Genomic DNA, 27,538 nt, shown 5'->3' with positions numbered 1-27,538 from the left:
TGAAAAGCCTTTCAGAGCAGAGGAGCGAGGCCTGGCCCCACCCCCGCGGCGCAGCCAATCAGCGACGCGCGCGGGAAGGCCGCACAGCTGCGGTCCGAGTGAGTCGATGAGTGGGCTCAAGACTTCTGCGCGAGCGCACGTTGTCTGAGGTAGGCGGCTGGGCGTCTTCTGCGTCTGGGCTGGCACCGGTCGCTCTGGAAGAGCAGGCAGGACCCTCGACGTGAGTGGGCGCTCTTCGGTGTGGCGGGGCGGCCCGCGGGGCTGTAAGGGAGGCAGGGCGGTAGGGCGGGAGGCGTCGGGGCCTGTGCCTGTGGCGATCCCCTGTTCTGTGCTATGCGAGCCGATAGCGGCCGCCAGTCATTCCCTTGCCTCATCTTTTCGTTTCCCTGCGAATACTGAACAGCCCAGCCTAGGGCAAGAGCATCCTTGCTTGTGTTTCTGAAACCTAGACATATTCTGCAACAAATACTGACGGCCGAGAAATTATTTATACACACACACACACACACACACACACACACACTAGATTTGTTATAGTAGTGGTATGAAACTCGACATTCTATTTGAATATATAAAGTTAGGAGATGAGGTAAGTCCGTGTGTTTTTGCTTGGGTGCAAACACGTCAGGTTTCCTCCATGACACTGATTATAAAAGTGCTCTTCTTAGCGTTGTCTGGGCACACACTGGAAATGAAAATTGTCAGGTGGGCGGTGGTGGTGCATGCCTTTAATCCCATCACTCCAGAGGCAAAGGCAGGCGGATCTTTGAGTTCGAGGCCAGGCTGGTTTACAGAGTTACAGGTCAGCTACAGATATACAGAGAAACCCTGTCACACACAAACAAAACAAAACAAAACAAAAAAACCCAAACAAACAAAAAAACCCTCAAGCGCCAGGAAATAACACCAACACGTGTGAGCTAAATAACGACTCTCCGCTTCTAAGATGACACAGAATAATTTGTATGTTAATAACTCTTATCCCGGTTAGTCCTGCTTGTCTGGTTATCCGCCTGATTCATTGAAATCAGTGACTTTCTTAAGGATTTCCATCAGCCTGTGCTTCTTAAGAGCTATGCCCAGGCCGCCCCGGGAGAACCCCCTCTTCTGGTTTTCCCACCTGTGGTGATAGACCCAGCAGTGTTTCCTCACTCCAACCTTAACCTCTAAGGAACCTCTCCAAGCTGAGGCCAGGGGCAAGTTTTTCTTTTTTTTCCGGAGCTGAGGACCGAACCACTGACCCCAACCCCCAAGTTTTTCTTGTTGAAGGGATTGAGACAGTGGTACCTTTTCCAAGAGTCTTTGTAAGGATTAAAGGAGAGTGTGTTTCAGTAACAAAATGTTCTCGATTATTGTATGAAAGTATGTTTTTTTAATATACTGGTATTGCGCGTGCTGTAGTACATGTGTAGTAGTTGAGGCAATGAGAAAATGTTACAAACTAACGTGTCCACTGACAAGTCACAGAGTAAGACAGGTTTTTCCGTAAGGCAGCATAGGAAGTTTTTGTGATGTTTTTGTTTTTTCGAGCTAGTCTATGTAGCCCTAGCTCAGAAACTTGTTAAGCTCGAAGCAAGTCTAGATTGCAGCTTTAAAGGAAGTGTGGGATCAGTTCTAAGTTTTGTTGTTTTCAAAGAGTTCTAGTCTTAATGACAATGGGACTTGGAGGGCTTGAATTTCCAATTGATTCTGTTTTTGTTTTCTTCCATACCCCTCCCCCTGTCTTTTGATTTCCCAGCTCATTCTGTGGACTCTGACTCTGGTCTTCCATATTTTTTCTTCTTTTCTTTTGGTCTTATCGTTTGTTTGTTTGTCAGTTTAATCATTCCATAGTCTTGGTTAACTCTGCACCTGGTGGTCATTATTGGAGAAAGTAACATGGTTGCCAGTGGTGTGACTTTGATTTGTGAGTGATGCTTTGCAGGCTGTCAGTCACCTTTAAGTAATGCCCTCTGCTTTTGTTTTCTAAATATCCACTACCTTTACCCAAACTCCCGTTTTTTATCTGAGAAAATTTGTCTTCCTTCTCACTCGTTCTATTAATGAAGAAGTATGCTGCGCCCCTGAAAGGGATACAGGATAGCTTTTCTGTATCTTTGAGCTCAGTTTATATGCCCTTATCTACTTTTTTCTTAACTCTTTACCATTGGTCCTTGTCCTATTACTCTTTTAGTAAATGGTTAATGAATTAGCTCATCAAATGACCTTTTCTAGGGCTTTACTGAATTTCTTTGAAATACTGAGTATGATCAATATTTCTTTCTTTCAGCTAAGCCCCTCCTTTGTGTCTTTTTTTTTTTTCTTAAAAACTTTTTTCCCTTAAAAAAATGTATAGGTATTGTGCTTGCATGTATGTCTGTGCACCATGTGTATGCTGGGCCTACAGAGGCCAGAAAAGGGAGTCAGATCCCCTGGAACTGGAGTCATAATGGGTTCTGAGCTGCCACATGGTGCTGGGAATAGAACCTGGGTCCTTTGGAAGAGCGACCAGTGCTAACCTCGGTGCTAGCCCCTGAGCTAGCCACTTCCTTGGTGTGTTCACTTTGTTGTTTTTGTTTTTCTTTTTTGTTTTTTGCTTGTTGCAGTTAGGCCTCCACTTTCTTCTGTATGTAGTTCTTCTAAGGCTCCAACTCATATCTTTACGTCTGTCTCCAGAGTACGAGATGATGTCAGTATTTAGATTTTCTATTTTCTTAAACGTTAAAATATCAATTAGTCAGTATATTACTATATTCGATCGCGTCCTGTAATCAGTCACTGTTTTAGCCACTTTTGTGTAATTGTGTTTCACATAGGGGTTTGTATATCATAAGAGGAGACTATGGGTTATAGACTTGTAGTTTTTTTGTGTCTAAAGAAATCTGTATTATTTTTCTAGGACTGCCATAACAAAGTATTTTAAACTGGGCAGTGTAAATAACAAATCAGTCTTCCGACAGCTCTATAGGCTAAGAAGACCTAGAGGAAGGTGTGGCCTGGTTGGTTTCTTCTGAGGCCTCTTCTTGGCTTTTGTTGAATGATTCTCCTGGCAAGACAGTACTTTTTAATTTTTATTTATGTATGTTTTTTATGTATGAGTGCTCTGGCTGCATGTATGACTGCATGCCAGAATAGGGCGTCAGATCTCATGCTTCTGAGCCACCCTGCGGTTTCTGGGAATTGAACTCAAGACCTTTGGAAGAGCAGTCATTGCTCTTAACCGCTAAGCCATCTATCTCTTCAACCCCTTGACAAGACTATTTTTATTCACTTCAGATAAAGAGGTAAATGACAGACCAAAGAACCAATTCTATCCAAGTCTAACTCAATGGACAGTGGATTTATGGTGCATGGGTGACTGACTGGGGCAACCGTATCTATCTGTAGAAGGAAAAGGCTCACTGTACCATGGGTGAGGCACTTGGAGGAAGCTATGTCTCTGAAGAGTCTCTCCCCTCAGCAATTGTTTACCACTTTCATAGCTTTAGAGTGGGGACTCGTCAGGCTTGTAGGCCTTCCTGGCTTCCCAGAAGAGAACGTTTTGATGGAGAGGAGGCAGCTTGCAGGTTGATTTATAAATGGGTTGTATGTTCACATTGCCTCACTGTGATTTGTCTGTATCTAAATTTCTCTCTGGCTCTCCTGGAATTCCCTCTGTAGACCAGACTAGTCTCCTACAGGAATCACCTGTCTCTGCCTTCTGAGTGCTGGAATCAAAGGTGTGCACCACCACGCCAGGCCCAATAGTGGATACTTTAATGATGTAGTTTCTCTTAATTCTTGAACACGCTCGTGCCCAGGTGGAATTATTAAATTCTCACAGTGGAATCGTCACCACTGCCAAGCTCTTTATCTCTCTCTCCCACCATACTCATCCTCGGCTCACAGTACTGAAGAAGGTTCCCTGTACTTCAGCTTTCACTAACCTTGCTTGCTGCTCCTCTGTGAAATCTTCCAGGCCTGTCATAATCAGATAAGCCTCCTTCATTTCTGAACTAAAATCCTTTGACTCCTTGCTAAGGCTTGAGTCACCTGCGTTTGCTTCCTGTCTCTTAGTGAGCCTGAATTGCTAGCTACAAGGCCAGTGCTGCGCTCTGGGGATATGGATGTGTAAGTGGGACGGTAAGACACTCCCTTCCACAGAAGTGTTCACACAGCACTGAGGTTTTCTACCTGGGCTGCACAGTGAAATCACCCACGGAGCTTTATGAATCTGATTATTGGGCTTCAATTCTGGAGAGGCTGATTTAGTGGTCTGGAAAGTGGCCAGAGCTGTGGGTGTTTTAGAGCTCTTTGGATGAATAGTATTTAGCCACAACTGAGAGACCCTTTGCTGATGGTAGAGACAGACAAGTATGGGGCTCAGTTCTGTGTTTCGCTATCATAATAAAGTATCAGGGAAGGCTTACCTTCACAAGCAAAATATAAGCTGTTTACTATGCTCATCTGTGGTTACCATCCTGTAGACTTTGTGCTGGTGGAAATATTCTGTTTTCAATGTTGTAAGATCATGTGGCAGTGGGGCTGGAGGGATGGCTCAGTGGTTAAGAGCACTGACTGTTCTTCCAGAGGTCCTGAGTTCAATTCCCAGCAACCACATGGTGGCTCACAACCATCTGTAATGGGATCTGAGGCCCTCTTTTGGTGTGTCTGAAGACAGCGACAGTGTACTCATATACACGAAATAAATAAATCTTTAAAAAAGGTGGGGTGGAGGGCTGGAGAGATGGCTCAGTGGTTAAGAGCACTGACTGCTCTTCCAGAGGTCCTGAGTTCAAATCCCAGCAACCACATGGTGGCTCACAACCATCTGTAATGAGATCTGACGCCCTCTTCTGGTGTGTCTGAAGACAGCTACAGTGTACTTATATATAATAAATAAATCTTAAAAAAAAAAAAAAAGATCATGTGGCAGTTAAAATATTCAGTTTTTTACATTAGCTGTATTTCAAGTGCTCAATATCCTCCTGTGGCTAATAGTTACTAAATTGGACAGTAAGCTGCTTAAGCAGGGTGTTCTCTGAATGATTTGGAGTTCACTCGCCTCATTTGAGTCTTTAAAATATTTTATTATTTTTTCCTTGTATCTGTATATGTGGGGTATGTGCATGTGTATGTGGGTGCCTACAGAATCTAAAAGAGAAGTTTGGATCCCTGAAGTTGCACTTCTGAGCCACCAGTGTGTATGTTGAGACCTGGACTCAGGTCCTCTGGAAGAGTAGCAAGTGTTCCTACCCAGGGAGACATTTCTTTAGACATCTGGTTTAGCATTAATTTCATATCTTTTAAAATTTCAAAAATTAGGGAAGGGTTGGCAAGATGGCTCAGCTGGTAAATGTCCTTGCTGGTAAGCTTAAGAAAGATGATTTCAGATCTCAGAGCCCACATGATGAAGGAGGATGCCAACTGCTGTGTAGGTTGTCCTGGGACCTCCACATGTGTGTGGTGGCAAATATGTGGGCCCCTCTGGCCCATAAATGATTTCTTTAAATTGGTGAGGTAGGTTGATTGAAATAGCTGGGAAAGTGGTTCAGTTGGTCAAGCAGAAGGATGTGAGTTTAGATCTTCCAGAGTCCACTTAAAGCCAGGCTCTATGGCACATGCCTATAACTCAAACACTGGGTCAGAGGGCTGGAGGCAAGAGGATTCCTGGAGCTCATTGGCTAGAGACTGAACTGATGTGCTCTGGGTTCAGTGAGAGATCCCATCTCAAGTAATGAAGTGGGAAGGTGGTAAAGGATGCCTGATAAGACCTCTGACCTCAACACATACCGTACAAACATATACAGTAAGTTTACATATATACATATACAATACAATATACATATACAATACATATACACTATATACATATACAATAAGTTTAAAAAGAAATATGTTTTCTAGCAAATCGTTTTGTGGTCTAAGGCACAGCACTATATATATATATATATATATATATATATATCCCATTTCTTTGACTTAACATTTTGTTTTATTATTTTGTAAGGGCGTCTGTGATGTGCATGTGGGCACCGAAGACAGCTTTGTTCAGGATTTGTTCCCTGTTGAGATACCCACCCCCCCAATTATCTCAAATGTGTAGTTATGCCCCTGTATTTTCCTTTGCTAATTGCTGTGCTGGCAGAGCCGGTGTTGGCAGGATATTTGGTTTTGTCATTTCTGTGGCCCATTACCTGCCTTCTAAATGTAAATGCTTGTTTCTCACTGCCCAATTATCGTGTTAAAGGCAAGCAGCCATGGTAAAGATCGTGTAGCCTTCACTGCCAAAAGGTAAGGGAAAGAGATGGACAATGCATTGTTCTGCTGCTGATTGGTTCAGACTGGATGAATAAGGAGTATTTGTAGAATAAAGAGCTGGTGCCTGGGGTAGAATGGCCAGGCAGACAGGAGGAAGAGAGAAGCCAGGCAGGACAGAAACATGAAGGGGAACAGAGTAGGAGGTAGGGCAGTGATAGCCACCTGGAGAGAAGCAAAGGCAGAGAAGTCTCTTAGCTAGGAGGCTAGCTGAGAGACTGTCCAGGCTAACAGGCCAATAGCTTTATACTATACAGATGTGTCTACATCTTCATTAAACCCCAAGTGGGACTCCTGAAAGCCCCACCATAGTTCTCTCCTTCATCTTTTTTTTTTTTTTTAACATTTATTTATTATATATAGGTACACTGTGGCTGTCTTCAGACACACCAGAAGAAGGCATCAGATCCCATTACAGTTGGTTGTGAGTTACCATGTGGTTGCTGGGAATTGAACTCAGGACCCCTGGAATCTCTCCTTCATCTTTACATGGATTCTTGGAGTTGGTCTCCAGTTGCTAGGCTTGCATGGCAGGATCTTTTCCATGAGAAGGAATAAGTGTTCTCCATTCTTTTGAAATTACAATTTAAGGAGTTCAGGGCTTAGGGAGACAGGTAAAAGTGCTTGCTGGCAAGCCTGAAGACTTGAGTTTGGTGCCTAGAACCCATGTAAAGAGCTGGGTGCTGTGACATACATCTGTAATCCCAGTGCTATAGCAACAGAGACAGAACTGGCTACAAGTCCAGGGACTAGGTAGACAGATGCTGCAAGGTGAAAGGCAAGGTCAGACCCCCAAGATCAGTTCAGAAGCACCTGCCGTGTCAGCTAATGAGACTGAGGTAGGATAGTTTGAGCCCAGTAGTTTGAGGTTAGTCTGGGTAGCATAGACCTCAATACCTTAAAACAAAGAGAAAAACAAGGCATGGTTTGTTGTACTTTAATATACTCACAGACGTGTCTAATCATTATCACAGTTTAGAGTGTTGTTCACTACTCGAACCCTTCAGGGACAATTCCCACATAAAACCAAAACTCAGCCTTAAGCCCACATGAATTGACTTTCCATCATTATACGTTTGTGTATCTGGACGTTCATATGAGTGCAATTATTATGTCTTTTCAGACTGGTTTTTTGGAGGCCATTTTTAAAAGTTTCATTTATGTTGTAGAATGGTATCAGCACTTAATTGCTTTTATGCCTAAATATTCTTGAGTATGGCTATATGTAGTTAGAATGTTGGTTTCTTTGAAAATATAGAAATGTTATGGGAATGTTTTTTTGTTTTAATCCCAGGTGGGGATATGGAGCTGCTTAAGCTTGTCCACAGCAGCCGACTGTGATTTGCCTTGTGCTCTAGCAGGGGCGTGATTTTGCCAGCTGCAGATAGTTAAATTGTGGTGACTCTGGAGAGGGTATATAAATGCCAGAGCCCTTAGAGATGAGGGGACTGCTGCCCCCCCTTCTGTTGTTGTGGTTTGTCCAGTGGTTATGAGAGATAAAAAGAAATTAGATATCCTGACAATGAAGATCAATATTGCCCCAGGGAACTCAATGCCCCTAATCAGCAGGAAGTAGTCTAACGAGAGTAATACCTCCTTTCTGCTCTAACCTTCTCTCCTACCTAGCTGGGGGGTGGTGGTGGTGGTGGTGGTGGTGGTGGTGGTGGTGGTGGTGGTGGTGGTGGTGGTGGTGGTGGTGGTGGTGGTGGTGGTGGTGGCAGTTGAGGAAGAGGAAGGGGGGGTAAGGATGGAGAAGGGTGAAGTGTCGGCGCCTGCGCCGCCAGTGTATGAATATGGGGCGTAGGTCTGCGGGATTGAAAGAAAACACGTACACGGGTCACCAGTTTTCAGCGAGTGCCACCAAGGCTTTACTGAGATCTCCTTATATACTGGAGGCAAAAGCTGTGGAAAAACAACAAGGCAGGTAAAAAATCCCCAACCAGGAAAACAGGAAAAGTCTGTGTGGTGAAAGTTGCGGCCCAATCAGGGACATAAACAACTTCTTAGCAACAGCAAGCAGGAAGGCTCAGTGGGGAGGAAGAGTGCCATGGAAAATCCCAGCCCCAAATCAGGGGCTAAGAGCAGCTGCCAAGGGTGTAAACAATTTCTTGCTATAGCAGGCTAAAAGGCTCAGCGAGGGGGGAGGGAAACACCAAGGTAGGGCCCAACAGTGAAGAACCCAGTAAAGCAGCTAAATCTATGGTTATGGTATCTTATGTCATATTTTATTTACCCATTTTGTAGTTGATGGACTTTTGGGCTATTTCTATAGTTTGAATTGTGTGCCCATCATTCACACACAAGTTTTTATGTGACTATATATCTTTTAAATATAGAAGAGATAGGAATCAAATGACAGACATATTAAAAATGCCTATATTTTATGAGACAACTTTGTGTGTGTGTGTGTGTGTGTGTGTGTGTGTGTGTGTGTATGTACATATATACAGTCACACACACACATTTAGATGTGCGTTCCATTTGTCTAGGTTTTCCATCGCTGTGAAGAGACACAATGACCAAGCAACTTTTATAAAGGACAACATTTAATTGAGGCTGGCTTACAGTTTTAGAGGTTTAGTCTGTTATGGTGGGAAGAATGGCTGCATCCAGGCAGACATGGTGCTGGAGGAGCTGAGAGTTCTATACCTTGATCTAAAGGCAGCCAGGAGGAGGACTCTTTCCACCCTGAACAGAGCTTTGAACATAGAGCCCTCAAAGCCCAGCCCCACAGTGATACACTTCCTTCAGAAAGGCCTTACCTCCTAATAGTACCACTCCCCATGGGCCAAATTCAAACACATGAGTCTATGGGGTCCAAACCTATTCAAACCACCACACCATTTTATTGTATTTTTTTAAAAAGATTGTATTGTGTATCCTAGGGCAGCCTCAAAGCCAGTATGTAGCTAAGGCTGACCTTAAACTTCTGATCTTCTCTATCTGCTTTCCCAGTGTGAGGATTACAGGTGGGCACAATAATGCCTGCTTGTAGAGGTCCTGGAATTGAACCTAGAGTTGTGTACTTGTTGGTGAAGTTCTCTTTTAATTGAGCTATACCTGGAGCCATTTTACTGGGTTGTTTTGTTTGAATTTTAGGTCTATTCTTTTTTAAGATTTACTTATGCATACAGCATTCTGCCTGCATGTATGCTTGCAGACAGAAGAGGGCATCAGATCCCATGCGGTTACTGGGATTTGAAGTTAGGACCTCTGGAGGAGCAGCTGGTGCTCTTAACCTCTGAGCCATCTCTCCAGCCCTTATGTACAGTGTTTAAGCCCTTTATTCAGAAAGTGTTAACCTAGAAAGATTACAACAATAATAAGAACAATTACTTAAAACCAGTATTTTATTACCTTTTGTTTTTAAGCCTTGCTCAGGATGCTGTGTTCACTGCTCCTTTGTGGATGTCTGTTACTGATCACTGGTTATGCTCATGACGATGACTGGATTGACCCAACAGATATGCTTAATTATGACGCTGCTTCGGGAACCATGAGAAAATCGCAGGTATTTGTTTTTTTAAATGCACTGATAAGACTTTATCTGTCGTGATGGGAATAGTGCAGTTTTGCTGTTTTATACAGAGCTAAGAGAGTCATAAATGATTGGCTGTCATGCAAAGGACTTTTCTCCTTTTCTTCCATGCTTGAGATGCTAGACCAGCACTCACATCCGTCTGGTATCTGGTTTGACTTTGGCTGTGAAGCCCATCAAGGAGCAAGCCAGTTTAGTTCTGGTTCTTAGAATGTGTCGCTAAGACTTACTCTTTGGTCTTTAGTGCAAGTGAAAAGTTTTAAGAAGCCAAGTCATAAAAGGATAGACTTGTAGTCTTTATTCACTGGGATTCGCTTTTACAACTAAAGCATAAAGAATAAAATCTCTGCTTTGATTTAGGCAAAATATGGTACCTCAGAGAAGAAGGAAGTGAACCCTGACTTGTCAGATGCCCAGGAGCTGTCAGACTGTTTGCAGAGACTGGATTCTTTAACGCACAAGGTTCAGTTTTTTTTTTTTCATTCACAAATTAGATATTATTTAGTTAAGTTATTATGTAGTTTTATGTCAACTTGAGCTAAGCTGAAGTCATCTGAGAGGAGGGCACCTCAACTGAGGAAATGTCTCCATCAGATCAGGCTGCAGGAACGGGAGAGGACCCAGCACATTGTAGATGGTGCCACCCCGGGTTGGTTCTATCAGAAAGTGGGCTGAGCAAGCAAGTGAGCCGCACCCTCCATGGCCTCTAGGCTCCTGCCTTGTGTGAGTTCCATCCCGACTTCCTCAGTGACGAACAGCAATGTGGAACCAAAAAACTCTTTCCTGGTCATGGTCTGTCAGCACACCAGTGGAAACCCTAAGATAGCTACTTGTTTACTTGTCTTTGCTAATTTTTGTATTTGTAATGTTTCTATGTACCATACAATTATATATTCTATTGGTATAATTTTTAGTTGCATCTTGTTTTTTCAAATAGTACTTAGTATTTTTGTAATAAAGGGTGGGTACAGATATAAATATGCGCATTGGGGCTGGGGATTTAGCTCAGTGGTAGAGCGCTTACCTAGGAAGCGCAAGGCACTGGGTTCGGTCCCCAGCTCCGAAAAAAAAGAACCCAAAAAAAAAAAAATAAATAAATAAATAAATATGCGCATGCATGCAGAGGTCCATGTGTGATGGTTGTACCATGGAAAGGCTCTGGAATGGGGAAGGAGGTTATCCCGTGGTCACTGAGGTGCAGCAGTGCTTGACAGCGCCCACACCGCCATGGTACTGAGAGCCGGGCATAGACCTGCCAGGTTTAAGAAAAAAAACACATTGTGTTACGATAATGCCCAATACTTTACTGAGGTTCACAGAATATATATCCCAAGTCCACTGGGTGGAAAATTCCAAGAAGCATAGTGAAAAAACAGGTTTATACCCTCAAGAGAAAAACAGGAACAAAAAACAGGAACTGATTTAACAGGGTTACCGCCCAGGCCAAACGGAAAGGTCTGGATGTTCCTTCCTTAGGAACAAAAGGCTTCCCCATGCATCGACAAGGCTCAGCAGGGGGCAAACACTGCGGGGGTGGGGGGGGTGGGGTGGGGTGGGGGAGTGGGGGTGGGGTAGGGTGGGCCAACAGGTGCAGGTGCTGATGGTTCAAAACACAGTGACAGTGGTAAAGAGGAGAGAGAAGTGTAACACTCTCATGAGTGCCAGTAAGAGACAGTGAGCAGATAGGGTGGACGAGTGTGTGTCTATCTTGGGAGGCAGAGAGAGCGTTCAGTGAGGTCCACGTGTGTCCTGGTCAAGCTTTCTTCACTCATGTTTACCAGTAAATCCTAGCCTTGTTGTCTCAGGGTTCCATTGCTGTGAACAGACACCACGACCAAGGCAACTCTTACAAGGACAACAGTTAATTGGGGCTGGCTTAGGTTCAGAGGTTCAGGCCATTATCATCAAGGCAGGAAGCATGGCAGCATCCAGGCAGGCATGAGCTGAGTTCTACATCTTGTTCCAAAAGAAACCAGAAGACTGTCTTCCAGGCAGCCCTGGAAGTGTCTGAAAGCCCACCCCCACAGTGACACACTTCCTTCAACAAGGTCACACCCACTCCACCAAGGCCACACCTCCCAGTAGTGCCACTCCCTAGGCCAGGCATACTCAAACCACCACACTTGTCAAACAAAAAAATAACAACCAACTTCTTAATCTAGAACTTGAGCTTCTCCGTAGCCTTGGATACTGTTGACTTTATTGTATGATTACAGGTTGATGATTGTGAAAAGAAGAAAATGAAAGACTATGAAAGTCAAAGTAATCCTGTTTTTAGGAGATATCTAAACAAGATTTTAATTGAAGCGGGCAAGCTTGGACTTGTGAGTATTTGATGACGCGATCCTAATCACTGTAATAGATGCTTTCATTATGTCTCATAGAGTGTGAGAGGTCGTCTGCCATGTGTGATGAAACACACCTGTTGTCTTAGTACTTGGGATGCTGAGGCAGGAGGATCAGCAGCTCCAGCCCAGCCTGTGCCCCCACCAAAAGAGTGAAATCATAGAACCTCATGTGCTTTAACAGAACACAGTGCTTCATGCTTTCCCAAAGGGTGTTCGCACAGATGTTAGGAGCACTGGGCATCGGTGTTGCTTGGTGGAGGGAAACAGTACAGGGCACTTTGGATTTTCCTAAGGATTTGCTCAGTCAACTCCGCTGTCAGGCCACTGATGGAACTGAGGTGATGGGAAATAATCGTGTCCTAGCCTTTCTATCATTGTCCTGTTCCCATACTGTCGTAGCCATAGAATGTAAAATCATCATTTGAGGACAAGAAAAATGTGTTTTAGTGGTCTGTCTCCTTGTTCCTTCTTGTGGTGGGTTCTTCTTTGTGGAACTGTGTGTCTCCCTCATGGCTTACTTATAATGGTGAGAGTACCTTTTATTTTGTAGTGATGCAGAGCAAACCCAGGGCCTTACACATGCTAGGCAATAGTGTTACCACTGGGCACTAACCCTAGCTCTTATATGTCATTCATTCATTCCATATTTTCTTAAGAATCACCGTTTCAGGGGCTGGGGATTTAGCTCAGTGGTAGAGCGCTTACCTAGGAAGCGCAAGGCCCTGGGTTCGGTCCCCAGCTCCGAAAAAAAGAACCAAAAAAAAAAAAAAGAATCACCGTTTCAGTTTAGGGAATCAAGACATGACCTCATAAAGACATCATACGTAATAAAACATTTGTGAGTGTAGAAGGATTTTCCCTATTGTTTATGTTACCAGAATTGGTGTGGGGTTGGAGGCAGACTTTTGTTTGGTCTGGCCATGCGTTCCAGCCTTAGAAGTCCCGGAGAGATTCTGAGCAAGTTTGAGTTGTTGATACTGTGGGTCTCATGTAAGGCGGAACAAGGCAACACAGCTGCCACCCGTCTCAGTCTGGCACTGAAGCCATTGTCTTTATTCCTGCCATTTACTGCGTCTGTTTGGTGCCGTGGTCACCACACTTCCAGGTAGGGCATAATTTCATTGTTTAAAGTTCAATCATTTGAAATGTGAAGTGCCACCTACTGTCCCTACAGGCAAGAAGTCTATGTGTGCCCTACAGGAAAAACCAAAACAAAGTCCCACACTTGTATAAACATCAGGCACAAATTATAGGATGGTGGGCAGTGTGTTCCGTGGTAATGAGTCACTCATATTTATGACCTAGGTGTCAACAGAAACAAGGATCTGTTGATCAGTTGACAAGCACAGGGATGCACAGCCCTGTGCTTCTCCTGGGACTGTGGCACAACACTTGTCGGTGCCACTTTGTAGAGCCTGTGTGCGTCACACAGGGAGGCCAGCCGTGCCCAGTGACGCGTCTGCAGCGTTTTCAATGCTCTTTACACTCATTTGGGTTTCGTGCTAACCTTTGAGGAGAAGAACATACTTCTGTGGTGCGGGCACCTAGAACTGTTTACACCGCGTCATATCGAGTTCCAAGGTGTTTTTATCTTTTGAGATAAGGTCAAGGCTAACCTTGAACTTAAAGTTCTTTACATCCTCCTCCTGAGAGCTAGGAATGCCCGTATTGGGCCCAAAACTCAGTGCTTCGTTGAATACTGTAATAATACAATTCTTTTTCCGTTGATGCAGCCTGATGAAGACAGAGTGGATATGCATTATGATGCTGAGGTTGTCCTTACAAGACAGACACTGTTGGAGATACAGAAGTTCCTCAGTGGAGAGGAGTGGAAGCCAGGAGCCCTGGATGATGCACTGAGTGATATCTTAATCAACTTTAAGTCTCATGATTCGGAAGCATGGACGTGGCAGTTTGAAGACTATTTTGGAGTAGATCCATACAATGTGTTTATGGTAAGATGACATGACGGGGATAGGAAGTTTCCTTTGAAAAAGTACTTCCAAAATTAATTAACATAAATAAGAACCTGTACTTGGGTCCTTAATGTGGGGATGAACGAGCACTGAAAATATACACGTAATTTCATTTGAATCCAGTTTTGTAAGGCTGTTCAAATGCTGTATGCATTTCTTTTGTGTGCATAGTCTGTGTGTGTGTGTGTGCAGACGTCAGAGGACAACTTGCTGGACTTGGTTTCTCTCCTGTGTGGGTCCCGGGACGGACTCAGCTCGTTAGGCTTGATGACAAGTTCATTAACTTCCTGAGCTGTCTGTCATCTTCCTGGCACGTCTAACCTTTTTGTTCGTTTGTTTTTAGACTGATATTTGGTGGGGAAGACCACTTAGCAATGACTCTGACTCCCAGTTCTGTTTCTAAGGTACTCTTGTGTCTGCTCTGCATTGTGGCGTTGGTGGCTACGGAGCTGTGGACATATGTTCGCTGGCATACGCAGTTGAAACGCGTTTGTATCATCAGTTTTCTCGTCAGTTTAGGATGGAATTGGATTTATCTATATAAGGTATTAAATAAGGTTTTTCTTAATTAAATATAAATTCATAGTAACTAGAGACTACTGTCTACTCTGAGGGCAGTCCTGCGCAGATTTGGCTGAAGACAGTAGTTGGATTCTCAGCAGGGGAAGTCAGTGACTGTCAGCACAGTGATCTGAGATCTTCGCGAACACACAGTTCTGCTCTACTGCAGCTTGCTGTTGCCGAGCACAGAGCAAAATGGACACATTTTAGAAACTTATGATTTGGGAAATGAGCTTTTACTCTATTTAGAGGCGATGCCACAGTCATGATTAAAAATGTTAACCGTGGGGTTGGGGATTTAGCTCAGTGGTAGAGCACTTGCCTAGGAAGCAAAGGCCCTGGGTTCGGTCCCCAGCTCCAAAAAAAAAAAAAAAAAAAAAAAATGTTAACCATAAGTTTGGCTTTTTGATTATAAAAGTTAGCTATATTCACCATAGAGTGATTAGAAAACAAAGGTACAGATCAACTCATTTTCAAAATGTTAATAATCATATTACTGATGGGTAATTATTGTCGAATTTTTATTTATTTTTATTTTTTTGTGAGACAGTCTCCCTATGTAGACCAGGCTAGCCTGGAACAGAGCTCTGCCTGCCTCCCAGGTGCTCGGATTAAAGGCATAAGTCACCAGATCTAGCCCATTGATTTTTGAGGGTTATTTTTTTCAGATTTTTTTACATTTTAATTATCTTTCAAAATAAGCATAAGCTTGTAGAAATATAAAAAGATTACTGTTTGTAGCAGAATAGTATAATCAGGGATGGGAAAACTTAACTTTAGTCTTCCTGACAAGTGTGAGTCAGGAAGTCAGTGATTCGTGATGTCAGTGTTACACCTCATTTCCCCTCTCTCTGGTTTCAGTGACCCGGAAACAAATCACTTACACATTAAGCACATAGGTTGTTGGTGGAAGAAAACTTGGGTTGGTGGAGTGTTAATGACTTCAGTGAGTTCCTCTAGGAATGTGGTTTGTTAAAAGCTACACACCTGTCTGTGGTGGACAACAAGGCTTGGGTCGGGAACCTCCTTCCCACATAGAGGTTGTCATGCAGCATTTGCATATAAGCTATGTGTATTCTCTCAGGACTTCAGATTACCTGTGGGTCACATACAGTGTAAGTAGCTATGCATGTTTGATACTTGTGCAGGTTTTTCAGCCTATTTGGTAGCCGTCATTTATACTAAACCCACCCAGAGCAAAATGTCATTTTATCATGAACTAACTACTAAGGAGCCTGAATTGTTGTCAATATTTTCAGTCATGACATGAACCATATGTGAATTCTTTTTCAAAAATAGTCTTGATGGGTGGAAGTGGTGCATGGCTTTAATTCCAGCCCTTGGGAGGCAAAGGCAACTGGATCTCTGAGTTCAAGGTCAGCCTGTTCTACAGAGTGAGTTCCAGGACAGCCAGGGCTACACATAAACCCTGTCTTGAACCACTCCCTCTCCCCCAAAAAAGTTACATAAAATTAGTTTTCCTGCATCATAATTATATACAAAGATGGTATGAAGCATCGTAGTTAAGTTTTTTAACCCTTTTATTGCATTAAGACTGCTTTTGTAGCTGGGTGTTACAGTACACATCTGTAATCGAAGCGCTTGGGTGAGGGAAGCAGGAGGGCCAGGAGTTATCTTTAGGTACCATAGGAAGGCAAACCTGGGCTATCCATGACCTTGTCTCAAAAAAGAAGAAAAAGTGGGGGGTTGGGGATTTAGCTCAGTGGTAGAGCGCTTGCCTAGGAAGCGCAAGGCCCTGGGTTCGGTCCCCAGCTCCGAAAAAAAAGAACAAAAAAAAAAAAAAAAAAAAAGTGGGTTTCCATGAGCTGAAAATAAAGTCTTTAAATTTTTTTTCTTAATTAATACCAGCACTCAGGAGGCAGAGGCAGGTGGATCTCTAGGTTTGAGGCCAGCCTAAGTCTACAGAATGAGTTTTCCGAGACAGCCAAGGTTATGTAGAGAAATCCTGTCTCGAAAAACGAACAAAACCTATTATTAGACATGATAATAGTGGCACAAGTCTTTAATTCCAGCATTTGTGAGGCAGGGAGTCTCCATGAGTTTGGGTTTGAGGACATCCTGATCTACATAGCAAGTTTCAGGCCAGCCAGTGAGACCCTGTTTGAAAAAAGTTACAGAAGAGAAACTAAAGTCTTATTTGGCTAAATGATATAGAAAATGATAAAATAAGTTTTGTTGGATTTGCATTCTCAGCCCCTGCCCCCGTTGTCAGTTTCTTTTGTGCTTCCTTTGCGCTTACCCAGGTAGCTTTTGCTCAGCATCAGGCTAACGTTGCCAAGATGGCGCCGTTAAACGATGTGTGTGCTAAGAAGATGGATTGGACTGAAAACCTCTGGGGTAAGGTGAAAACCAACTACAAAATGACCAGTAACAAAATGAAATGCTACAGGAAACTGCCCATGACTGAGTCTTTAATATGAGAATGTGTACAGGTCGCGCGCAGTAGGTGGGGGAGGAACTGCAGGAATCCAGCTACTCCAGAGGCTCACGGGCTCCGGCCAAGCCTCCCCTTAGCAAGACCCTGTTAGAAGGTAAAAAGGGATGGGTGTAGCTCAGTGTTAGAGTGCTTGCACACCTTGTCAAATACCCTAGTTTTGATCCCTCCCCAAAGAATAAACGAAACAACTGCAGATAAAACCTACTTCCTTAAACTTAAAAAGTATCGACTGGACTCATGCGGTCACAGGAGACAGCAGTGGCGCGCATGCTTCGGTGTTTTCAGTCCGCTGTGTTAGGCGGAGGGCTCTCGGCTCTGGGCTCCTCATCACCCAGCCCATCGCATCGTCTAGGTCTTGAGCAGAAACTTACTGAAAGTGAATGTATATAAAGTAATATTTTACCTTTAATCTCCTTAGAGTGACATAAAGGATTACTTTACAGCTTTCTTACAGCTTTTTTTAAAACTAAGTGAGAAGTTTTTTTTTTTTTTAAATCCTCCATATTTTGTAAAAATTCCCTCTAATATTAACCACTAACTGTCAAAATCAAGACTGGAACAGTTTAATATTCGAAGACACTTTATAAACACCAGTCTGTAATAACTGACAGAATAGATTCTCAATAGGGACTACAAATGGGTCCCAAAATTAACTTAAAATTTTTTTCTTAGATCTTTTTTAAAAAACGTGTTTGAGTGTTTGGCTTGCATGTATGTTTGTGCACCACATGTGTGCCTAGTGCCCAAGGAGGTCAGAGAAAGGCATCAGATTCCCTGAAAATGGAGTTAACGGTTGTGAGTCCTGGGCTGGGTGCCGGGAACTGAATCTGGGTGTTAGTAGAGCAACAAGTAGCTGAGCCGCTGAGCCATCTCCGTATCTGCTGTCCCCCTTTTTAGGTTGTGAGTTTAGCCCAGTTCAGCTTGGGCTCCTGGCTTCAGGAGGCAGCATGCTTCCTCTAGTGCAGACCAGATTCCAGGCATGCATGAAGCTGCTCTAGGAAGTCAGAGTATTCTACTTTAAAAGTTTGTTAGGAAGGAGAGTAGGGGGTGGTGCTGCGATTGGGGTATAAAGTAAGTAAATTAATTAATGAAAAAGTGTGTCAGCGCTCACTTTTTAAAGTGAATTTTGCTGAGATAATTAAAGATTTATAGGTCTCTTCCCTGTTATAGCATTTTACACAGCTACAGCACTATGCTGTCGAGCCAGGATATTAATGGACTGGTCTTACTGCCACTTCTCAGCTTAACTATGTTTAATTGTGTTTATAAAAAACTAATCATTTACCCTTTGAAAATCTATAAAGCAGACATTTATTTTGTTATGTCCTTAAGATTTGCTGAATTTGAATGGATTTTGAAAATATGATTTTGGACTTGAGATGAAATAATTAACATTATAGAGAGTCTATTTAAAATGTAAAACAACTCAAAATTTACTAGTGGGTGGGCACAGAGTCAAAGCCAAACGAATCTTACTTGTGAAAGAAATGCAACCATGTTTTCCTTGACCGTTCTGTCTGTTTCTCCGTATAGAATGGTTTAGAATTTCATGGACCTATAAGGATGACCCATGCCAAAAGTACTATGAGCTCTTAATCGTCAACCCTATTTGGTTGGTTCCGCCAACAAAGGTATAGAATATATTTTGTAATAATTACAGCATGTCACAAGGCAAATTCTTTGCCTTTATAAAGAATACAGCTAATAATAAACCTTTGTCCTAGAAAAAAAAATAGTTCCATAAAACATTGGCTTTCAAATTTAGGTGAGCCTGGTGGTGTAGCTATGATCCTAGCACTTGGGAGGGAGGTGGGAGGATAGCGTTCAAGGCCTGGTTGGGTTCTAGTTTGAGCTCTATGAGAGACTCGCTCTCAGAACATACATACACATACACAAAAATGTTAATTACTGTAATTCGAGCCTCAGTGCACAGTGAGGTTTTGCATATAAGTGTCTCAGTCTTGAAGTTACATTGCTATGATCTTTGGTTTTAGGCTCTGGCAGTTACATTCACTAACTTTGTAACGGAACCATTAAAGTACATTGGAAAAGGAACTGGTGAATTCATTAAAGCACTCATGAAGGAGATTCCGGTGTTACTTCAGATCCCGGTGCTTGTGATTCTAGCCTTGGCTGTCCTGGTTAGTACATTAGCATGCTGAACATGAGTAAGATTTATAAAAAGGAAAGCAACTCCCAAATTGTTAGACTTCTTTGCTGTAAACCAAATTGGAGTAATAATACTGTGCTCCTAGGTACGAGGTGGTTTTAATGAGTTGGGATCTCATGTATCCCTGTAATCAGTGGTTCTTGGTTTGTACGCGTCGTAGCAGTGGTTTGCAGTAATTTCTCTTTAAATTTAATGTGAACACACAGGGAGTCATCGACTGCTTCCTCCATGGAGGAATAGGGCTTAACAGAACACAATGGGGTGAGGAGTGGGCGTGCATACTGAGGAGCAGTTTAGAGCTCATAACGTCTTAGACGATTAAGAGCTCATAGTACGTTTGGCATGGGTCATCTTTATAGGTCCATGAGAAGATACCTACTACAGATATTGTTCTTAGTTCCCCCATGGTTCTGTGTTTGTACCTCAGGTAAATCAAATGCCTGGAGTACTTCAGGGCTCCTGTTGCCAGAGTGAAATCGGATGTCAACGTGTCTCTGTCTCACAACATCTCTCTCTCACGCATGCATTTTGTCCGGTGTTATCTCCCAGTTCAGCATCTTGTCGTTTGTAGCCATGACCTCTCCAAAACACACGCTGTTAGAATCAAACACAAAGACTCCCAGGGACTGGAGGGACGGCTCTTCCAGAGCTCCTGAATTCCATCTCCAGCAACTACATGGTGGCTCACAGCCATCTGTAATGGGATCCGATGCCTTCTTCCGTGTGTCTGAAGACACGGCACTCATATAAATAAACCTTTAAATAAAAGAGAGAGATGCCCTGGGGTTTGCGATTATAGTGCTATGGGCACTGACTGAATTGTTCCCTTCTCAGTTTTGTCTTGGGTATGACTGATTATGAGACGCAGCTCTTAATTCTCATCATCATACATGAGTGTGAACAGAAACGTGAGCATTGACTGGGGTTTTAGATTTAAATTTCTAGAACTTTGTAATTTAAATTTTTAGGTCTTAATGACTGTTACATATTCAAAGGATGTCAAGCTGATTGAAATATTTAGTATCACTTAGTACATTTTATTGGCTACTTTGACCTCTACTTTGAAGTTTTTAATTAAAGAGTGAAATTAATACACACACATATATTTACACACACACACACACATACATATATAAATCCATTAGACATGAGGCCTGAATCACATAGTTCCTACTTTATTACCTGTCAGTTAGAGTCCTCACAGTCTACGTCTTCTCCACAGGGCTTCTGCTATGGTGCTGGACAGTCAGTTCCTATGCTGAGACACTTCCGTGGTCCTGAAAGAGAACCTCCCCGAGCACTTGAGCCAGATGACAGAAGACGACAGAAGGAACTTGACTATAGATTCCATGGTGCAGCAGGTGATGCAGATTTCTCTTACAGGGGCCCAGCTGGCTCCATTGAACAAGGCCCTTATGACAAAATGCATGCGTGTGAGAGAGATGTTGTGAGACAGAGACACGTTAACATGAGATTTCCCTCTGGCGACAAGAGCCCTGAAGTGCTCCGGGCATTTGACTTACCTGACACAGAGGCTCAAGAACATCCAGAAGTGGTTCCCAGCGTAAGTCGGCAACCGTCTATTTTTTACTCTAGGGCCAAGTGCTTTTTACAGAGCTTTGATTGCTTTTATTCTGAACGCTGTCAGTTAAGTCACCGGTGACACGATTAGTCATCTTCTCTTCTCATTGTCACCAGTCCAGTTTGCTCAGAAAGTGAGATTTACTTTGTATGTCAAATACCATTTTACTGTATTTGGAAACTCACAGGAAGCCAACATGGGACTGAAGCTTCTGCTTTTGACAAGATCGGAGGCCTCACTGAGGGCTAAGAGTGTGAGGGGACTAGCTGGAGAGTTTGGTGGCCCAGCCTGGATGGAAGAGAGGGTTGGCGAGGGGTCGGAAGCCCTATAGATTCTAGAGGCTAGAAGAACACAATAGGCCAGTTGGCTGCTGGGCTTCCACCTGCTCTTCATTATTGATTATTAGCAGTTCTAGGGATTGAACCTGGGGTCTCTCCACATGCTAGGACACTGAAGTACATTTCCGTACCACCACTATTGTTTTTTAAAAGGGGCATTTCCATTTCTGCCTTAATAAAAAGGAATTATTTGCAATGTTTGAGTTGCACTAGAAACCTCTGAGGAAGCTGTAAGTCCATGAGACTGGAGAAATGACAGAAATCTGGCTCTGGGTGCTTTTGTGGATATTAATATATCCAGGTAACCCGAGAATGTTCTTCCAGCTTTTATAGCTGTTGACTACCCGTCACTCATTCCAAACCTCCCTGGTGTCACTTCCAAAAGCCATCTACCTACCACAGTGGCCCTGGGGACTCCCTGCTTCCCCATGTCAATGTCCCACATCCACCAACTTACTGATAATCTGCTGTCTTGTGTGCTCGTTCTGCCTTTGACTGGGTGTCTGTCTGTGTCGTTCACTGTGTGTACACACACACACACACACACACACACACACACACACACACACACAGAGTCTTCCGCCTTTTCTCACATCATAAACTGCAGTCTGAACATAGTCTATCACCTTCCACATTTTCTCCTCTGTAGCCTGTACTTCAAATGTAATACTCCTATCCTGTCTGATTCATTCCCAGAGCTAAATGTAGGTTCCTATGGGAACAGGCTGTGTGCTTTGCTCTTTCTTTATTCCTAGCACCTAGAACTTAAAACGGGGTCAGTAAGCATTTGTGAAATAATTATTCTCACCAGGTAGGAAGAGACACACTATTGGTAGCCAAACCTCTTGACCTTTCCTAAGCAGGGTCAGCAGACCATCTGTACACCTCAAGTGCCACCATTCCTTCACCTTGTGACACTTAGTGCTTTAATTATGCAGCTCAAGAACCAGGATTTTAAAATGTTTGGAGCAAGCTACAATAGATTTTGATAAGAATTGGCAATGAAACTTTACATTTTACTAAATAGTTAATATAATTCTATATTTTAAAGCATAAACCATCCATTGTGAACACAAGCCTCAAAGAGACTAGTGAACTCCCAAGAGAAAGCACCCCGGCAGAATGCAGCCAGTCTGACGAGGATGGCTCTGGCCAAGTCCCCAGCACTGCCGAAAGCTCACCCATCGTGGAGAAGGCCCAGCTGAAGACAGACTCTGAGTGCCGCCCACACAGCACAGAGGCTGCAGCAGCAGCAGCACGTGGGACTGATCCTGTCAGCAGCCCGTGTGGCTAAAGACCAAGGCGCAGACCGACCACGGCTAGAGTCATCTTTGAAGTCTGTATTGACTCTTCTTTCCTTACAGATATGTTGAAACTTACTACAAAACTGCTAACTTTAAATTAATAGTTTTACAGACCATCAGAATATCTCTTAGCTGTTAGGACATATCTCGTATTTTAGAACAGGGTTTTGTAAAATTTACATTTTTAGGTTGGTGCTGTAGCAGGCAGACACTACTAATTGAGGTGATATTAACAGGCTTCTAATGTTAAATGTTGCTATGGCTACATTGCCACATGACAGCTAGCAACGCCACAGGATCCCAGCCACCAGAGCGAGTTGTTAGCTGACGGAAGCTCTGAGCCCTCGTTTACTAACAGGGTATCTAATGCAGTGTCTGCTGTGGCTGTCACAGAGTACACATCACCTGTGTCAATCATGTGTTTCTAGGTGGCCACCTGCAGAGCAGCGTGACTTTCTGGTCACCAGGCCTGTCTCCTGGTCATACATTTTACATTAGGTCTCACTAAGACAAGCCTGAGGACGACCTGGTTCTCTCAGTACTTGAGTTTCCCACTTCGTCAGTGACTGTGAGAGTGGCTTTATTCTCTAGCGCAGAGTCAGATGTATAAAGACCCATTTTCATATTTAGAACTTAGCAGTTGCTTTGATGCCGTTCAGTTTACTATATTGTCTTGGCTAAATGTAGTTCTGGTTTTCAAAGAGCTGTAGATAGAGGACAAGATATATTAACTTCTTAAGTCAACATTTTGTTTGTGATTTTTAAAGTGCAGTCTCCATTTTATACTTAAAAAAAAGCAATTTATATATTTTGTTACAAGTCCCATTTAGCACTTCCTGTGCACGCAGGTGTCCTTTGTTGTTGCAACCATATCTATATTGCACCTTTTATTCAGCTGCTTTCCAAAAATGATACCACTCAAGAATTAAATCTTGAAATTATCAGGCAGGCTGCTTCAACAAGGACATTCTGAACACTTGGCTTTTGATTTCTTTATACAAACATATGATGCTCCTTTTTTCTCTACCTTGGTATCTGAAAAACTAATTTTGTATTTCCATATATCTTTGTTTATCGTTGTAAATGCCTTTTTTTATTTTAAAGATTAGATCATATCAAAGGCAGGTTTATTGGAAATTGAGGCCAGAGGAGTTGCCATTGGGAAGGGTGGGGGGAGAGAAAGAGAGAAAGGGCCTGAACATAGAAGGAAGAGGAGGAGAAGAGAAAATGCCTTTCGTATTTCATCAGGAAGCAAATTTCCCCAAAAACCAAAAGGATTTTGCATTAAGACAGCAGTATTGAAGCAGACATGTAATGAGTGGATGAGGGGAATAAGCAGTTCGTTCACTCTGATCATCTGTGTATAAGGCAGTTATTTCGGTGGGCTGGACCCGTTCACCCTGACTGGTAAATGCACTCCCAAGGTGGGAAGTGACCTTTGAGCTCCGGTACAATTGTGAGGGAAACAAACGCCTTCTTTAACAGATGCACCTGAGAGACAGGAAGTCCTGTTGGCACACTGATTGCTTTTAATCCAGAAGTGAACCCTTAAAAACTTACAGTCTCGTCTTCGTATTTTTCATTACAGATGCCCATTTGGGGATGGAATCTGCTTTGACAGCTAGCAAAGCGACACTGTTCTTGACAGCAATTCAGGGGAAACTTGATTAAAACAAGGTGAAACTACCAAGGCCAGTGTATTGCAGAACCGAGAGGCAGCTGTCTCGAGTGACTAGCGAGAGGGGCGAGCATTTGTCTTGGAGGTTAAAGCCCACTGTAACTGGCTGTTAGGAACAGGGTGGGTAGTTGTGAAAAGCACTTTTTAAAATGGAATAAATGTTGAATGCTTACATGGTCTTAACCACTGTAAACACCAAATAAACACTTATTTTTACATTATTTTGGTCTGGTGCATAGTCTTTTTCTTAATGAATTTTCTTCCAAGTGTCTGCACCAAATGCAGGCCAGAAGATCACTGTCTTGTAAACTCACTATCTAAGGCTGACAGTCTAACATTAATTACGCCTTGCATGCTTTCTGTGAATTTTCACCTGTTTTCTGCTTCTGTAGTTTTCCTAACAGTAGGTCTTACGCGGTTTCATAGCTATGTTAGGTAATAAAGGAGACATAAGCCAAGGCATGCTAAAAGTAGTTTATTTTTCATCTCCTTCACTGGCTTTGCCTAAAAATATATTGGAATATAGTTTTCTTAAGCTAGAATTTTATGACTATTTTCACCTTCTTTACATAGGAAATTTACATTATTTTCAGTAAACAATGCAATCCACTATATTCTTGGGTGGGTATATAAAAAAGTCATTGTTAACTAGATCCTTAAAAAATGACCTCAGTAAGAAAGGACTGAATTCTAGTGTAGGATTCGTTTAAATTCCTAGTACACAAACCCTAGCCAAGGAATCTTAAGTCACCCAAGCAGAGTCTCAAGGTTGGGTAGGTTGAAGAAGCACCTTTCAGTCCCTTAGTACTTCAACACTTACACCCGGAAAACTTGGTGACTACTACGGTGCTGTGTAAGACGAGTTTCCCTGCAGTGTCCCGAGGGAACCAGTCCTTTTCTTTAGTAGGAAATACCATACCATCTTGTGGTTTGCTAGTTATTTCCCTGAATGTTTAAATTCTAACAGAGCATTATTTTGCAAAAGTTCCTTTAGTCCAAACTCACTGTCCCTGTTTGGATCTCTCTGTAGCAGAACTCTTTGTTCATCCATCCTTTTAGCTTGAGAGCGTAAAATGAGGCTAAAAAAGTCTTCGTCGGGGACAGTCGGCCCCTTTGTGGCAGCAGCTGGTGGAGCACATCTCTGATCATCTAACCTGGAGCCCTAGAGATGGAGAGAAATCGAAACGTAATGGTCAGAAAGGAAAATGCCAAGCTCTCATCTGTCAGACCTGAAACTTGAAAGAATGAAAATACAGTAAATATTATGTAAAATGGGCTTCATAAGTATATTACACTACCACGATTGGTCACAAATAATCGGACACTAAAATGCCCAGGTATGACGGTTTCAAAATTAGAATCTTATATAACATGTTTCTAGAATGGCCTAGGCCAGGGGCCAACAAATTATAATCTACTGCCTACGTTTGAAGCTGTTTGGACAAATGATTCAAATGGCAACCAGAAGGGTCTTTCTAACTATACAAAACAGATGTTCTCCAAGTCACCACCATCCTGATCACCCACTACCCCTTCAACCTTTACTTTTCATCTGTCTCTTGCTTACACACTGTACACACTTGCCTCTGTCTGTCCACCAAGATGCACGGCCCTACAAAATCAAGAGCATCCTGATACCCCAATACCCCAAACTGTCCCTGTAACAAAGGCTTTTAATGGTGTTCTGAATGACAGACAAGGAAATAATGCCTGATCCACAAGTGAGCCCTGTAGGACAGTAGACCATGCCAGGAATCTTGGTATGGTTGACCGGGTCCCGAGTACCCAGACATGGTAGGTGTGTCCCTCCTCCCTACTAGATTGCTGGCCTAGGACACGTGCCATACCTCTCACACAGGAGATGTGACCTGTGGTCATGTCACATAGACCAAAACAGTTCTCCATGCTAATGAGGTACCTAGAGAACCTGAGGACTTAGCCAATAAGCTTCCCTTCCCTGAAAGAGACATTTAATCTCTGATCCACTCTGAGAAGGTAGACCCATTTTCTACAATGAGCAGTCAATAAATATATGGATAAACCGTCTCTTTCATCAAGATCTGCTGTGGGGAGCATGGAGAAATCCTTTGACTACCAAGCCACAGCCCAAGTCTCCTGCAGAAGGCCTCTCTGCTCCCAGCCAACCACTGCTAAGTTCAGGACTTTCACCAATGAAATAAGCTAGAGCTCCCATTTACCGGGCCGACGCTCATCACCCTCAGCCCAAAGGCTTCCAATTCTGTGCCCAATTCTTGATCCAGCAGCACCTGGATGTCCAGGAGTTTAGGAGCACCGGGTCCCAGCCGGCCTCTTCAAGACCTAAGGACCCTGACACTTCATTCCCAGCAGTGACCGGATGCTCAGGGAACCCAAGCTTCAGCCTCCTGCATTCTCAGCTGTGTTTCCCACCCCTTGAGTGGCGTCTCGGCACTTCCCTGAAGCCCAGCGCCCGTCAGCAGCGCAGGGCTAGTCTACAGGATGGACTGAATGTGCACTTACCTGACACTTTACAAGGATGTCAAAGAAGTCCTCATCAGGCTCTTTCTTGTCATTTGTCATCAGGCGCTCAAGTACGGACTGATTGTTGCCTTCTGTCAGACGGAGCCCTGGCAAATTACTGAAGCTGGCTCTCTGGTCATCCAGACGGCGGCTCTGTGAGCTAGCAAGGAGATCTAAAAACTCGTCGGTGTTGGGGGATACCACAGAAGCCGACGGTGCTAGGACAGGAAAGAGTAGCGCCTAAGTGTTACTAAGATGCTGAAACGACACCTGTTTGCACATAACCCATTTGCACCTTGCTTCCCTCTCCTGCAGGGGACTGCTGCTTTGTGGTCTCCCCAGCAGAGTGCTTCAGATTTATTTAGACCTCTTTGCCTTTGTCTAGTGCTCTCTGAGGTATCGGGCTGGATTTCAGAACGTGAGTAAACGGTTGTTTTTCCTTATATACTTTCACTTGCTTCCTTCCATGCTGAATGGGAATCACTTAGTGAAGTAAAAAGACTGTCCTTAATCTGTGGTAGAAATCATCTTACGGTAGAGAAATGTAACAATATTTACATTAAAATTTAAATTTAAGACTTTTTTAAAATTTAAATTTAAGTCTCAGATATGAAATGTCTTATGATTTGATTATAGGGATACAGACAGCGACCATGTCTTTGGGTGTGGGGCTGCAGATGAGGGCCTGCTGCTTGCTAGACAAAAGTTCTACCACTTGGCAGCAGCCTCTCCTTCAGTCAGGGTTTCACGGATAGGCCAGGCTGGTCTCGAATTCACTTTAGTACTCCTGTCTCTGTGCCACATGCTAGG

General features: G+C 43.3%; 2 protein-coding genes across 5 annotated transcripts in view; one reads left to right on the top strand and one right to left on the bottom strand.

Annotated features, from left to right (window-relative positions):
- The first annotated feature begins 92 nt into the window (after positions 1–92).
- Clcc1 (chloride channel CLIC like 1) lies at positions 93–24,450 on the top strand. Of its 4 annotated transcripts, none has more exons than XM_032897460.1 (12): positions 93–149; positions 9,648–9,787; positions 10,175–10,276; positions 12,031–12,138; positions 13,896–14,117; positions 14,543–14,683; positions 16,964–17,057; positions 18,691–18,788; positions 19,152–19,298; positions 20,550–20,891; positions 22,299–22,583; positions 24,140–24,450. In XM_032897460.1, exons 2-11 carry the CDS (start codon positions 9,659–9,661, stop codon positions 22,539–22,541), a joined length of 1,626 nt encoding a protein of 541 aa, XP_032753351.1. In that variant the 5' UTR covers positions 93–149; positions 9,648–9,658; the 3' UTR covers positions 22,542–22,583; positions 24,140–24,450. The 4 variants fall into 4 exon arrangements, with proteins under 4 accessions (XP_032753351.1, XP_032753350.1, XP_032753352.1 ...); XM_032897461.1 differs by having other exon boundaries at positions 105–220; XM_032897459.1 differs by having other exon boundaries at positions 22,299–24,450.
- Positions 24,451–25,070: 620 nt separating this feature from the next.
- Gpsm2 (G protein signaling modulator 2) overlaps positions 25,071–27,538 on the bottom strand; it is a 40,806-nt gene continuing 38,338 nt past the window's right edge. The window contains 2 exon segments of the mRNA XM_032896926.1: positions 25,071–25,391; positions 26,729–26,946. Coding sequence (XP_032752817.1) covers positions 25,071–25,391; positions 26,729–26,946 — 539 coding nt within the window.

Source organism: Rattus rattus, chromosome 3 (genome assembly GCF_011064425.1).
Source record: "Rattus rattus isolate New Zealand chromosome 3, Rrattus_CSIRO_v1, whole genome shotgun sequence".
NCBI classification, from domain to species: domain Eukaryota; kingdom Metazoa; phylum Chordata; class Mammalia; order Rodentia; family Muridae; genus Rattus; species Rattus rattus.
Note: the sequence above shows the minus strand (reverse complement) of the source record. Positions and strands in the feature narration are given on the sequence as shown.